The 16049-nt window shown below is 40.9% G+C and overlaps 1 protein-coding gene across 1 annotated transcript in view; it reads left to right on the top strand.

Moving 5' to 3' along the window:
- The first annotated feature begins 2711 nt into the window (after window positions 1–2711).
- Window positions 2712–16049, top strand: part of itga1 (integrin, alpha 1) — a 60693-nt gene continuing 47355 nt past the window's right edge. The window contains exon 1 of the mRNA XM_080864631.1: window positions 2712–3145. Within this exon, the coding sequence (XP_080720757.1) occupies window positions 3106–3145 (40 nt within the window). The 5' untranslated portion in view covers window positions 2712–3105. The remainder of the gene's footprint in view (window positions 3146–16049) is intronic.

Raw genomic sequence — 16049 nt, 5'->3', positions numbered from 1 at the left:
CTGCGCAGGAGCTAGTGTGTACCATTTCTACACTTCTGTGACACAAAATGGAAGGTCAGCACCGTGGAAGAGGGGTGAGGATGCGGGGAGGAAGGGGAAGAGGGAGAAGAGGCAGATATAGGCGGATTCCTAATGAAATAAGGGCTACAATTGTGGACCATGTTGTCAATCACGGCCTCACCATGGAGGAGGCTGGTCGAAGGGTGCAACCCAATATTGGAAGAACTACTGTCAGTTCAATCATTCAAACATTCCGTAGGGAAAACAGGTATGCAAACAGTAATACACTGTACTGTACTGTGCCATCTCAGACACATCACATGTTACTGTACTGTATTTGCAATTTCACAAAAAGTTCACTCTGCACCACATAGGATTGTAAGACAACCTCGCGGAGGCGGAAGAGGGCCCCTTTTTACCCCACAGCAAGAAGAAGCCATTTGTGCAATGGTCATTGCAAACAATGCAATAAAGCTGAGAGACATACAAAGCGCTGTCATAGAGAATTACACGGTATTTGGCAATATTGAATCTGTTTCAATTTCAACAATTGACAGAGTACTCAAGAAAAATGAAATCCACATGAGCAAATGGCCCTGCTAGCAGCCATGGATGCAGCATGTGACGACATCACAGCAGGGTCCTGCAGAGGATGGATTCGCCACTCCAGGAGATACTTTCCTCGCTGCATTGCGAGGGATAACATCTGTTGTGATGTAGATGAAAATATGTGGCCAGACAGACAGGAACGTCTGGATGTGCCAGAATGATTTACTGTACTGTTACATGTGCTGTTTATTGTTCACATTAGTGCACAGCTCTACCAAATGGGTGATTTTATGTTTACATGTATTCTACAGTGCACAAGTGACTGTAGCATATTTTTCTTTTGCACAATTCTGTAGGATTACAAACACTTCTACACAATGGAAATGTGAAACGTACGTATTGGGTGTCTCAGTTACTCCCAAGACTCCCATAACATCTACAGTGACTTTACTGCACATTTCAGATGGCTGTACAGGTAGGCCATAGTGCTGTCGTCAGCATTTTCAGGTGTCACCAATTGTTTTTGCAATGGGAAACACTGAAATTATAAACTGTCATAGTGGAAACATGACAATGCCATTTGACTATCTTGTTCATAAAGATGGTGTCAAGACTTTTCATTTTGATGGCACTGACAGTTTCATTGACATGGATACTTGCTTTTGAGGTATGGATAATCAATTCTGTGCATGTGACGTGCTTTTGCAGGCTATCCACTAGGTTTTGCAGTTTGCACTAATTGTTTTGGGAAATGCACTAACTGCTGTGCAAATGTTAATGGTGTTCTGAGAAACGCACCAAAGCGACTGAGAAAAACTGTAAACAAATCTAACACGTGGGTTGTCACTGATTAACGTTCTGTCAATATGATGTTGTGTAATACAGGCGTAAAATAATATTTACAATTCCATATAGTGTGCTTTTTGCATATGCAAAAATTTTGTTTTACTGACATCTTTGGGTAGGACTAACACAGATGTTGGATGATCATTTTTAAGCCCTATTTTCCTATCTTCAATACAATAACGAAAGCTTCTAAGTCATCCAGGACACCGGGGATTACAGTTCACGAAGGGCTGTGTGGTTGTCTAGTAAAAGTTTTCACTCTGCAATAAATTAGAGTTCATGTTTGCTACTTTTCACACTTTTTGAATGTGTTCACAGACAGTTACTCACAAGTGCACTTTAACCCTAAAACCTAAAAGACTTTTTGTTTAAAATATTTAGAGCGGCGTAAACAGGATACTGCACCATGGCATCAGTGAACTCTTGTTTATTTCCTCTTCATAAATCATATTCATTCAACTTCGTTTCCATCTAGACTAGCTCGATGACCAGTGGGTCCCCACCCACAGTTTGACAACCCCTGATTTAGTGAAACCTGTAAAACTTTCCTTCCTCCACAGTCAGACTGGCACAGCTTCATTTTTGTAAATCTTTTTCAATTTTTTAATGACTTTGCTGTTGAAAACAGAAGGACGAGCTGCCACACGGACCGAACCCTGTATGTTAAACTGAGCCTATTTTAGTCTTACTGCTGAGTTGTAGTCTCCAGACACCACTTGTACTAAGATTTTCCCATGGGCTTGACATAGGTTATAAAGTCCTGTGCATGATTAAACTCCCACACCCACGTTCAGGGACTGAAGCAATAATTCAGGCTTTGACTTTAGTCCCAGTAACTTGAGCTACTCATGTGCGTTATTTAAGGTTTTAATTTTGATGTGTCATGTTGAACAGGAAATTCGTATGTTTTGCTTGTCTTTTGGAACATGGTGGAGGTTCTGCAACAGCTGTACTAAGAGAAAGAATCACAAAACAGGTAGTCTACACTTTTTAAAAGCACATTGAAGCAGAGAAGGAGCTTAAACCTTAAAATTTTCAAGCACCAAGCTGAAGCACTGAAAGACTTCACACATATTCATCTAAAAGCTCTTAGGCTAAATGCAGGATGGCTTTGTTTTAGCTCTGTTTGTGACTGACCTGCTGCCTGCCTGGCATGTCTGTCCCTCATCCTTCTCTGCTCTACCTGTCCATTATTCTCCTCCATGGTTGTGTGTAAGTAACAGCTATACAGCGTGTCTTACAGCGGGAGGGAGGGGCGGAGAGGGAGTGAAACACACACAGTTGCGCTGCTTGCTGTGCGCGTCTGTTGGGGAGCGCACCCGTTTGCCGTGGAGGCTCTGTGCACGCCACATTGACAGACTTGCGACTGATGTGCGGATTTTTGCAGATGCCTTCATCCCAACCCTGCTTTTTATGGTGTCGCTGCTCACATTAACGGCCGAGCGACCCTAAGAGCTCAGGAACCCTCACTCCGCGACACTGCCCACTTTTTCTTCTCCTCCCTGTTTGTCCCGCCCAACTCAGAAGTCTAGTTTGATTCAGGACTTTCAGACTTTGAAGCTTCTGATGCACACGAAATGCTTCCAGGACTCTTACAAGTCTGCTGTTAGCCATTTTAAAAAAAATTCTGATAAATCTTCTGTTTAAAAGTCCGTGGACTGAGACTGAGTGAAGCTACAAGGACACAGCTTCACACTAACGGCACTCAGGATGTGGCAACGTTTTATTTTGACAACAGATGCGATTATTGGTAAGTAATGACCGCAGAAAAAAGACGCGTGTAATGATTATTGGATCAAATAACAAGCACTTCTTCTACAGTACCGAAGCTCCCTCGGCGCATCCTTGCGCGCACGCCAGACGGCACACGCTTGGATCCTGGCAGCATGCATAATTGACGACCGAGCGACTAAACGCATCCATTAGAAGTGTCACTCACCTTGCCAACACGCCCATTAAAAAGTCGGTGTCCTGTCCTAATACGAACTTTCTGTATGTGCCCAGGTGAGATTTATTCTGAAGGAACAAGGGTGCTTCATAGACAGCCAGGTCTCAGAGGCACGCCACCCATGAGCTTATATAACAGAGACGTTGAACGGTCAGTCAAATTACTGCGCGATGCTCTAATTGGATGCTGGTCATGCCAGAGTTTACGCTGTCAGAAGTAGGCTGTGTTTCTGCAGTGCCATGTGTTTCTGCTGTTTCTGGTGCAGATCTTGTGAAATTATGTCTCACCCTGTTTTAGAACAAACCCTCGTAGGCAGTGATTCGATCTGAAGTTCTTGGTTAAGGGAAATTGCTGCTGGCTTAGTGACGGGGCTAAGAGCTTGTGGGCTCGCTTTGGGTAGTTCCTCTGGTGATGCTACGCTCTCTCTCAAGTTCACCTCCAGAGCAGCAGAAGTGAATAAACTTCTAGGTCACGTCCAAGAAGTTTGTACCGGTGATGTATCAGAGTTTGGAGGAGGGGAGGATAAGTGGGAGAAAGTGGGATAGAGACAAAGTCAACAGTGCATGTCTCTGATTAATTCTCAGATTTCTACGCTTACATGTGATTCCGGCTTGTGATGGTCATTAGAGAATTGAGTTAGAGCTGGAGAGAAATGTGTGTGGCTGTGTGAGTGTCAAGGGGTCAGTTCAGTTGAAGCTCATATGGCCAAGCCCATGCCATAACCATCCCATCATCATTTTCTTTTTAATCTAACCCTCTCTGTCTCTCTTTAGTGTCTTTAATCGTATTCCTGCAGTTTGTCGAACAGTGCTTTTCCTTCTACGTGCGCAAATTCAGGGTTATTGTGAATGAGGCTGGACGCTGTTACTTAACTGATCTTGTTCCATCACGCTCAGCGCTGCTGGCCCAGCACTGTAGTGTGAGCGGCAGGAGGCGGTTCACACAGGGGTAAAAGCTGGTTTGAGTCCATAGTGTTGGGTTATGATAGCTACCACTGCCTGCTTCAGAGGCCCACATGTGCTTGTTGTACTGGCAGCATTTAATCTATGTAAATTCCTAACAGCGATGGAGCTGCAGGTGGTTTGAGTTTGGTATTTCAGAGAAGAGGGGCATCTGGCTTCCATCAGTATGAGTCGACTGGAGTGACACAAACAGCAGGAACACAGTCACCTACTGGGCTGTGACTAATGATCATTTACGTTGTTCAATTTAATTCTTTTGTACTTAATAATTTAGTCTTTAACACATTAAAAAAATAGAAATGGGCTGCCATTCACACAAAGTACAGTTTTAGGCAATGCCACAATCTTCAAGGTGACATTAACACATAACACACATTGTTTGTCTGACCTTCTTATTGTAGCCAAAAACGTAATAAATTCTCACACTGGAACCACATCGTGTTTATGGTTTCATCTGAATCAATGACTTTAATGATCAGTTACCATAGAAATAGCTATTGGTTTTGCAATAATATTCACGATCTAAACATTTGACCTCTGTTTGAGGCTTTCTCTCGTTCCTCTCTTTTTTTGTCTGTTGACCTTGTGACTCAAGCCAAAGCTCTTTGTTTTCTTCTTTGAACTGCTCCTTTAATGCAGGGACTGCGGCAGCATCACGGCGCTCACACATGATAGGATGCTTGTGAGCCGCGAGAAATAGCCAGAGGGTATTTTGGAGTTCATATGGTTGCTAAACAAAGTTGCCTTTTATGGCCTGTTATTTGATTACAAAGGAGTAAATTAGATGAACGCTGTTTCGAGACCTCTGTTTCGCTGCCCCGCAGAGATTACAAGGTGTTTTCTGTACGAGTTGATCACATTTCAGTGTCTTTTCACAGTATGTGTGCTGCAGATATGGAAGGAGGAGCTGAAGGACGAGTCAAACACAAACGGGTTTACGTGCTTCACAACTCTTTCAAGGAAATTTGTCTTTTCCTGAGCACATGGAATGCCGCAGTAGAGCAGAGAGGGCAGTTAATTCATTGATGACTGGAATGTCAGAGGATATACTGTAAAGTCTTAAGACATTGCAACTCTGCAGTGAATTTATTAACTTGGCAAGACATAGCGGTGAAACCGGCCATCTCCGTCATTAGCAATATGTCTCCTCCTTCTCCTCCCCCTCCCCCTCCTCCTATACTGACTGTAATATTTGAATCTGAATTAGCGTGCTCCCTGGAGTCTGCAGCAATCAGCACTAATCTGACATAAACTGTCTGCTGGCATGGGCGGACAGATTTCCTGGAGTGGTGAGTGATTATGTTAGCTTATCGTCTGCTTGTCTCTTCTTAGACTCAGTTTGAGCATCCTTATTTGTGTTTTTCACACACATGAATATATCTATAGACTGTGGGAATGCCTCTGCTGAACATGTGCGTGCAGCAGAAAATGACAGTTTTCACTTTTCACGTCTGGTGATTTTATTGTGGCAAAGTCACAACCAGGCTGCCATGATAAAAATGTCCTCTTCCAGTGAGAAAGCAGAGACTATATAGTCTTGAGAATTTGCTGTCATCATTTTCGTGGCAATCCAACCACCAAAACGCCACTTGAGGGAATTTGAAGTTGTTTCCAATTCGTTGTGATGAAGAAACTGAGGTCCGCCATGGCCAGTGCTTTATTTATTAATCATATCTTCAGTGCAAATATAGGCTGAAAAACACATGGCATGACCATCAGAATCAACAACCCCACCTGGTTGAAAAACTGTGTGGCTTCCTTCTGGCTGTAATTCCCTACACCTGCGCCTGTAATGCCTTCCTTAAAGGGCCAATCTAAAACCTCTGGCAGCATCCTATGCATATATAGGTTTTACTTCATTTGTTTGTTTGTTTTCTAGAAATTCATGGATGCCAGGAATGCCAATGTAAGGTTCTCTTTTTTTTAACTTAATGGTTGCATTTTGACAATATATAGACTAGAATTTATAGGTTTATAGAAATTTATAGAATCAAAATCTATCGAATCCACCCTTGATGCAAAAAAGGGAAAGTTTAATCAGTGCAGCAGAAGAAGATGACGTTATATCACAAAGTTCGTGTGCTTTCTTGCATGAAAACAGCAGCTTCATTTGTAGTTACAGAAATATGCCAAAGGAGAAGTCTTTGAGAAATGGTCTGTTTACTCACATGTTTTTCTGATAGGTTGTGGTTACACTGCTATAGCCCACATGTGGAGGATTTCACACGAAGATGACAGCAAACTAACACCTACCTCATGGTTTCCACCTCTGACCATGTAACAGTGTGCCTGCTGCTCTTCCGCTACTCTCTGAGCACTGTATTCTCAGACTAAAGGGCTGTCTTGATGGTATTTGATGACCAAAAAAAATCAGTGGTGTGGTCATTATTCAAGTTATATAATATACATTACTCATTAATTTTCTTGAAAGTAATTTATAATGTACTTTATTTAACTACTTGCTGGAGAAAGTAAGTGCACTAGTACACTACTCGTTCTCATCACTATATTAGATTACCTGATATGTACTTTCTCAGAGTTAAAAGTTAAAAATATAAACCTTAGGCTACAATCCCACGACACATAACTTTATCCCAATGAGGACATACATATGATCTTTCATTCAGTATTTTCTGCATAGCTGACTGCTCATTACTGCCTTTGTTGAAGTGCACGCTCTGGCTGCTGGGCTGGGGTCGGCATACACTCAGCTCTGGGTTCTTGGCTAGCTTTGCGCTAGCATGCTGTCTGTGAAGTTGCTTGCAAAGAGCTAAAGTCATGCTATCAATATAATGTAGTTGTTTCTGTCCTGGACACAGTTTGTGCTTTATCATCTTGCTCTTGTCCTTTTGTGTCAGAAAAGTGAACGCAATATCCATATCTCCACTTTACATCGCTCAACCATTTCCTCCTCCTGCACACAAACTGAAAGCAGCTGATTATAAGATCAGTTCACTGTTTTTTTGTTTTGTTTTTCTCTACCCGTCCTGCAAATAACCGAAGAAACTTTGTAACCCAAGTAACGGCACAATTGTATCTGTGATGTGATCACTCCATTCAGCACAGTCGTGCATTAGATTACTGTATTACTGAAAAATGAAATGTGATTACAGTATTTTTGTTTCTTTGCAATGTTGTTACATTGTAATGTGTCACACCTAACACTGCATAACATGTAGGCAAGATTAGACTGCCTCTGAAAGGTGAGCTATACCGACAGGCAGTAAAAAAAAATGGATGTAGCTACTGTGACATCAAGTCCTGCATTGAAGCCTCAAGTTCAGAGATTCTGCCATCAGCTTGTACCCCCCCCCCCCCCCCCCCCCCCCACACACACACACCGAGAACTCGTTAGCCAATGAGCATGTGCTTTTGTACCACAGATAAACCTTTACACTGCATGACCATAATTTACAAAAAATACTTACTACTTATATTTATTCAGTATAACCCAAATTCGTTGACTATAAAATAAAACAGTGAATAAACAGAAGTTAAATTGAATGCATTTTTTCTGCATTGGCTAAGATACGTTGTTAGTCCTGAGACAGACTGGTGATCTGTCCTCTCGCCCTCTGGTAACTGGGATAGACTCCAGCCACTTCACTCTGATAAGTAAGGATAAGTGGAAGAGGATGGATGGCTCTGTTCATATTTTCTAGTTTATACCAATGACACAAAGCACTTGTAATCATGGGATAAAATAGCCTCAAATCAGTGTTCGCTTTCTGGATATTTTCCAGTGCTTTCAGCTGGATTTCACAGCCTTCATCAACGCTTGCAGTTTCGTAAGGAGGCGGGGTGGAGGCTGTAAACCAGTCTTAGTTCAAGAATAGTTTTCTTTCTCGTTTAACGATTTCTTGATAATTTTGACCTTTGTGATGAAACCACCATATGCAGGCCTTTGTTTTCTGTTCTGTGAAAACAAATCTCATGCCAAATAAGGGGGCGCCTCAGAGCCAGTTTTTATGACACAAAGCGGCTTCTTCTGTATTGGAACGATAGCTTAAATTTGCTAGATTTTTTTTCCTGTTAGTTGTTACAGTTTTTCTCAGTCGCTTTGGTGCGTTTCTCAGAACACCATTAACATTTGCACAGCAGTTAGTGCATTTCCCAAAACAATTAGTGCAAACTGCAAAACCTAGTGGATAGCCTGCAAAAGCACGTCACATGCACAGAATTGATTATCCATACCTCAAAAGCAAGTATCCATGTCAATGAAACTGTCAGTGCCATCAAAATGAAAAGTCTTGACACCATCTTTATGAACAAGATAGTCAAATGGCATTGTCATGTTTCCACTATGACAGTTTATAATTTCAGTGTTTCCCATTGCAAAAACAATTGGTGACACCTGAAAATGCTGACAACAGCACTATGGCCTACCTGTACAGCCATCTGAAATGTGCAGTAAAGTCACTGTAGATGTTATGGGAGTCTTGGGAGTAACTAAGACACTGAATACGTACGTTTCACATTTCCATTGTGTAGAAGTGTTTGTAATCCTACAGAATTGTGCAAAAGAAAAATATGCTACAGTCACTTGTTCACTGTAGAATACATGTAAACATAAAATCACCCATTTGGTAGAGCCTCCTCATGAGTGACAGCTGTAATTCACCTGAGATCAATTGTTCAATTTCGGAGACATTTCCAGGAACAATGATACAGAAAGGTATAGGATTTGCTTGACAGATGGCCAATATTTGGCATGTGATAACTAGTTCAACAATTTTGTGTGTGATGACTTAAGCAATGGATGTATGACTATTAGTTTTATTGGGAATGACTATTCAGCATCCATAGGTATGATTACTTTTGACTGACATGACATAAGCAAATGGAAATGTCAGAAAGCAGCAGGGAAATGTATGGAAGCAACTGATTCATGTCCAAAATCATTTGCAGTTTGTTCAGAGAGAGGAGAAATTGCTGCTATGATGTGCACAAATGACTGAGTGTTGTGGAGGTTGAACTAATAGTTATGAGAATTTCAATTCTGATCTGAGAAACGCACCAAAGCGACTGAGAAAAACTGTATTAAAGACGTCTAACAGAAAAATACAGATATGGTGAAACTCTAGCTGGAGCTGAAGTTGTGTTTATTCTTCCCAGTGGTTTGATATTGTTAGTTACCTGCAGCTTCACAGGATTCAGCTGTGTGTCTCCAAAGTGACAGTGTTGTGTGTATTTATACCTGCAGTTAAGTCGAATTATGTCTAAGTAGCAGCCACTGAATAAGTGTTTTAACACATGTCATGTATAGCTCAAATGAGCCTCTTTGATCACAGCCGTTTGTTGTAATGCTCCTTTTTCTTGTCTCGCGTTTCTTGCCTTGGTCGTTGAACAAAGGGGCCCATCTTCAGAACTACAATACACAAATCTCATGCAACTAGCCTGAATGTGAATCAGTTACCTTCTGAGCTGGTGCAACAGTGTGTGCAACAGTGTGTGCAACAGCTGAAATGTTTTTGTGCAATTTGCATTGAAATTAGTTTTCTCATGAGATGCTAACATTTTTTTGCAAACCTTCACACAGTGATACTGGTGCCAGTGACCCCACATGCCACTGTAGCAGCCACCACAGAGGAAGTGAAAATGCGTGGTTTGCCAACAGGAAATGTATGTGGCGTATCTCATGCTTCAGCAAAGGTCAGATTCACAGTGTGAATGCTGATTTGCATGCTGAAAACTCAAGTGAGAATGATGCATACGGCACAACATGGCTATATTTAGACAAGAGGAAATTGTTAGTTAAGGTAGCGTTTAGCTCAGAGTTCTGTTGCAAACTCTGCTGTAGTATTTCAGCTGTTTACTGCAAACATTTAGAAAAAAAAGATGTAATTGTTGCTGTGACAACCACTACTTAAACTTGGGTGAACTGCTCGTTCTAAACAAGTTCTCTTTCATTTGCACAGCTTTCAGTTAATACTCTTGCTGGAAATTTGGTGGCTGTAATGCCAAACGTAGCATGCAAGAAATGCTTGGAAGCATGGAAGATCCATCATATGAGAAGACACAACGATCCAACTTCTTATCCGATTCTGATATAATACCCGATACCTTATCCTTGAGTATTCCATTACACGCAATGCTGATGTGATGTGGTACTTTTGGTTGCTCCCTTATTTCTCAACTGGTTGCCATGGTGAATGTTCTTCTTAGCACAGTTTTTGCCCTCGCTGACACAATCCTCCTGTTTGTCCTGGAACCAGCATTGAGAGTACACTAACTTATGACCCCCTGAGGCTGGACTTACGTCTCTTCTTGGTCTCAAACCAAGGACACAGAGATCCGTTAACTCTGTTAACCATTTCATCACTGAGGCACACAGAGCACTGACATGATGTTCGTGTCAATTTACTTATGAATAAACTGTCTTCCTCTTTCTTGTAATCAAATAAAATTACAACAGATCTGCATCCACCAGAACTTTTTCCAGAGAAGATTCTGAAGTAACGTTTTGGGCATTTATTACTTTCTTATCAAGAAGCATATACACACAGACCTAAGGAATATACCACATTTCAGATTCCACTCAATAGCTCTGTGTGTGTGTTTAAAGTCTTATTTTATGTTTGTTGCTCTGCTTAAGACATCGTGAAACCTGAAGTAAAGTCTCAAACAATGATTTATTAATTGCCTTTGTTTTTGGAATACTCTTCATGGACCTTTGTCTTTTTTCATGTGATTTGAAAGTGTTATGCAAGACTGATTTATAATATATATAGAGTGATTTATATATTATGTATGTGTTCAGGCTTTTTATATCAGTTTGTCAGGGACTGCAGTGACAGGAGCTATTTCCATGCCCTACACTACAGTCAAAATGAGTCTGGCACATTCAGATTTTTGCATGTTTGCAGTAACCCATTTAAATAAAATAAAGATCAAATATAATACACCAATACATCCAAGAGTATATATTTGCTAAATTGGTATTTGTTGTAAAAAAAAACTCAGTGTGAGCGTAGTTACCGCACCGCTGATGTCATTTATCGTCAATGCATTTTCACTTTGTCCTGTTTTGAGTCCCACTCGCAAAATGACATCAGGGTGAAGTAAATGTGTGCAAACATCTAGTGTGGAGTGGTGCTGACAAGAAACGGGTGAAAGAATAACTTGAGTTTCCAAGAAGTTTTGCTACTGTGAGTGCAATGAAAGTACTATCAACTGAACAAAGCATGAGCGACAGAAAGAAGGCGACAGTAAACAGTCGGGGTAGCGAGTGTGAACTGTGTCCAACCTGCTGAATTATTTCTGTTGGCCTCCTCCACGCCATGTTAGCTCTCCAGCTAAAAGCTGGTGCTGCACAGCTGTTGATGTGTGGTATTGTAAACAAAGAACAACAAAGAACTTAATTTAATAGATTGTGTCACTGTCACTGATATCGATAGCATAGCATTCTGTAGTACTCTCTTATCTTAATAACAGATTGGTGCATCACTAGACTACAGGGTAACCACATCTGAACTCAAAAAGGCATATATGCAGCACTTCCCCCCATGTCTCCTTCATCTCCCACATAATATATATGTCTTGCAGGTCTTTGTAGTAGTGATCTATGAATCATATATACAGCCTTTGATACAGACGATCCACTCAGGCATTCATAGTGTTAAGCTGCTTAGTTCTTCTTAAATTTAATGGAAGTAATCATACAGAGAACGGAAAAAAAAGAATAAAAAGGAAGAGGAGGATTAAATCTTTCTTGTACCTCGCTTTGCGTCTGTTTCATAAAGGTGCATGATCTGTGCGCAGAACAAGACAAATATGTGCATGTGGGGAAAAAATAGTCAACACCAACTACTGCATCAAAGATCAGATGAACCTACGCAAGCTTGGATCAATAGTGTCATGCATACGGTATCTGTTTTCCTGATGTATGATAGTCTTCTCTTTCTTTTGCCTCACTTCTTGCAGGAAAGCCAGCTGCAGTGATGGGTGACATGTGTTTTGCTTGGAGGGTTTACCTTTTTAGGCTTGAGCATAAGAAGCTAAAAATGTAGGAAAAGAAAGCAAAATCTGACGTTAGTCCTGGAACAAAAAACTGTTGATTGATCATTTTGGTAATGGATCACGTAAGTTATTGTTCAAATAAATGCATCAGGTTCTCACCTTTTAAGAAGAATTTTTTGGATTGACTCTGGAAAATAAAAACCCTAAATTTATTGCCATCTCCTTGATATTATCCACTATTTTCTGACAGTGCAAAGCAACTATTGCTCTGTCACCAAGTCCACATTAAAAACTTAGGAAGATTAACTTTTAGTGATTAACTGCAATTACTTAGAGTAAACTGTAAATGATTAAAGGTAATCATTTAATTGAGAAGCCTTCTTCTTGTCAGTAACTCTACCACAGTGTCACATGAAGTTCATTTAGATGATGACAAACTCATGCATCCGGAGTGTGCGCAGAGTTTACTGATGTCACAAAAAAAAAGCGAAGCTGGCAGGATGCTACAGTTACTGGAGAAACAAGAAAAAGAAGCATATTTCTTGAAACATTGTGATGTCAAAGAAAAGTTCAAAGATGCTGCCTCGAGCCTGCAAAACCACCAAGCCCACCCACATGTCTTAGTCTCATATACTGTTGCCTGAACAAGCGACAGATGTGTAACAGTTTTTCCTGGTACTGACTGCTGTCTGTGCAGCATATGGCACCCATGTGAGGTGGAAGATGCACAGAGTCAGGTAAAGCTGGTGTGTCTTCTAAAAGCAGTAATGGCGTTACTGGTTGGTAATCAAAGATGCATATCAGCTCGAAGGGAGAAAGATGCATGGTGTGGGCACATCGTGGATAACAGGCATTCACAGAGCCATGAAATGTGAAAAATTAAAGTGGAAGAAATTTAAAAAAAAAGAACTATTTTTACCTTCAATGACTCACAGTAAACTAGCAACAGTCCATTTCCCCTAACAAACACTGTCTGACCACCTTGAAGCCACCCACTCTCTGCTTCACACAGAAAAGGACATTCATAGCAAGGTGGACATGTTTAAAGTTGGACTAGTCATTGCTGACACTGAATGCCAGTGTAGTCCCATTTTTACCAAAATGTGCAAAACTGAAATATTTTTAGTATTTTTTTTTCATTACAGAAATAAGCTGAAATAACATTCATGAAGAATATTTGGCTCATATATGCTCCACTGTCTTTACCAGCTAGCTGCTAATACTAACCACAGCCCTGGTACGTGGTTCTGCACAGGGACTATGCAGTAGGATTTTAATGCTTTTTCACTGTTATGTTAACAGTAGATTCTTGATGCTGATTAACTTCATCCAAAATGATAATGAAAGAACTTGATGAAACACCCAGTGATGGGATAGCTCGAAATATGCGTTGTTTTGTTTTCTATTAGATGGATATCATCATGATCTTACTCATCATAATCATGCACTGGAAAGCATGGTTGGGACTTTCCCATCACCATCACCATGCCAGTGAACTACTTGGAGACTGGAACAAGACTGGGCTGGAAATGTAGCATGTAGCAGCGTCAGTGTTGTGACATGCTGATGCATTCATATATTTTCATTCCTTTAACGGTCATGGTCATTACTATCACATAGTCATAATATTGTAACTACGCGATAGTAATTTCAGTTGTTTCTACAGCAAACCTTCGACAGCAAAACTTTCTTTGTGTGCTTCACACTTTACAATAACCTGTGATTTGTGATTTAACATGGGCCAGATGAGCTACCCCGCCCCTGATGTTCTGGTTTATTGTTAATGATTCAATGAAAGGTAATAATTGTGGTATGTAGGGCATGAACTCTATTTCATTCGGATGTGGGCCGTGCCAGAAGCACAGCACGAGACACACTTTTCAGAGTAAAAGCATTGACTTGATTGCTAAAGCTTTTTAAAGCTTAAGTATTACTTCACACTGTGACACTCGACACACTTTTGTATTGTTTTTCCTTTTTTCTTGCTGATTTGCGACGCTTTCGTCTAACTTGCAGGCATTTTATTGTCAGTATCTTCGTCAGTGGCATATTGGACAGCTACAATAGATTTCACACCTAATATTAACAACAGCAGGTGTTATTTTAATTGTCCTTGGGGTCCAAATATACTCAAGTGCAGTGTAGAAGGGATTGAGCACCCTAAAATTGAATCCCTGCTATGTGTGTGTTAATGGTGACTTGTGGTAAAGCTCACCAGGGCTGGGTTTTACCACAGAAAATGACTCATTTCTGTCTGAGGTGCTGTGTCTGCCAGAGCTGCAGACGGAGAAGTGAGGGGGGAAATTAAAAAAAGCTTGGTGTCGCCATGGCAGTGCTTGTGCTAAACCTTTTCTGTCGTATGAAGTCATCTCCAGAAGTCAAATTGATATTTCCTGTCTCGCTCCTGAAAGCTGGATACATATTGTGTCTGTGTTTAATTTTTTTTGCTTAATAGTTACAGTTTTCTGTGAGATGACTGACCGATTGTAGGGGTGATCTCTGTGAAGTGTTTTAAAAGGCTTATTTTCCTACGAGTGTCCTAAAAGCCCAGAGATAAGAGCTGAAAAATCCCCCAAAGACACACACGTCACGTCTTTTGGTTTCATAAACGAACGAGATACCCGTGAAGGTGCTACATCACAAATCGTGTCAGTTTACTAAGGTCTTAACCCCCACAGGAGGTCAAGCCACACACATGCATCAGCAGCTTGAAGCATTCTGCATGTTTTTTTTTCACACTTCATCATCTGTCCACACTTTTCCTCAGGCTGTTACAATTTTAGCATTCCCAGGAGCTTGCTTTTAACCCCTTTGAGTGGTTGGGGTTGTAATTACATAAAAATACGTTCATTAAAAAACAAAACAAAAAAAACCCCAAAACAAACAAACAAAAAAACTTCTTTCCAACATTTTTGTGAGCCATTCATTATTCCCAGAAATTTATACCTATCTACCTGCAGACAGCTTGTGTACGCCGAGGTATTTTTCAGTCATGCGACCTTCGGCACTGCACAGTTGTTGTGAGGCATTAGGAGCAAAGTGGACAGGGGCAGAGGCAACGGGGCGGATTGGGAGGCAGAGGGGAAAGCTGTTGGTGAGACAATGCGGAGTCAGACGGGAGGTCCCGTCTCCGAACATGTGCTGAAGGAGGACAGCACCTTATCTTCAGTTTGAGTGAAAACAAGCAGACAAGTTAGAAAGCTTAAGTTGGAGCCAAGGCTAAACGATTCCCCGTTTCCCAGTCTTTATGTTACGCTAACTGTCTTTAGCTTCATATTACGTGCTATCAGATTTCAGTGGACACCTACCTACACCAGAAGCAGTCATTACAGTTTAAAACTCGATAACTTTTGCTAAAAATGCTAAATCAAGTTGCACCATCAATTACACTTCTTCTTTCTTTTTCCTGAGAGAATAAGGTGACGATTCGCTGTATGAGTTTGCCTGGAAAGTGCAATGATGTGTGGTTTTCTTGAAACGTGCACTTTAACCGACAGTAAAGAAGAACTCTTTAGAGGCTTAAATGTAAACCTAATGTTTTGTGGAAGTGAATGCAAAACGTTAACACCTTGTCTTTTCTCTTCATGTGTTATTTCAGTCACGTATGAAGTGAGTTTTGCCTTACTGCACCGTGAGAAGCAGGGGGTAGTAAGTCAGAGTCGCTGTGATTTGATCACTTAGTCTTTTATTTTTGCCATATTTCCTTTTTGTTCTCATTAGGTTGCACAAACGTCTTCCAGGAGTGGGGCTCCTGGCTGTATGTTGTGCAGGTGAAGACACATACA

The sequence above is a fragment of the Rhamphochromis sp. 'chilingali' genome (genome assembly GCF_963969265.1).
Source record: "Rhamphochromis sp. 'chilingali' genome assembly, chromosome: 2".
Lineage (NCBI taxonomy): Eukaryota > Metazoa > Chordata > Actinopteri > Cichliformes > Cichlidae > Rhamphochromis > Rhamphochromis sp. 'chilingali'.
Note: the sequence above shows the minus strand (reverse complement) of the source record. Positions and strands in the feature narration are given on the sequence as shown.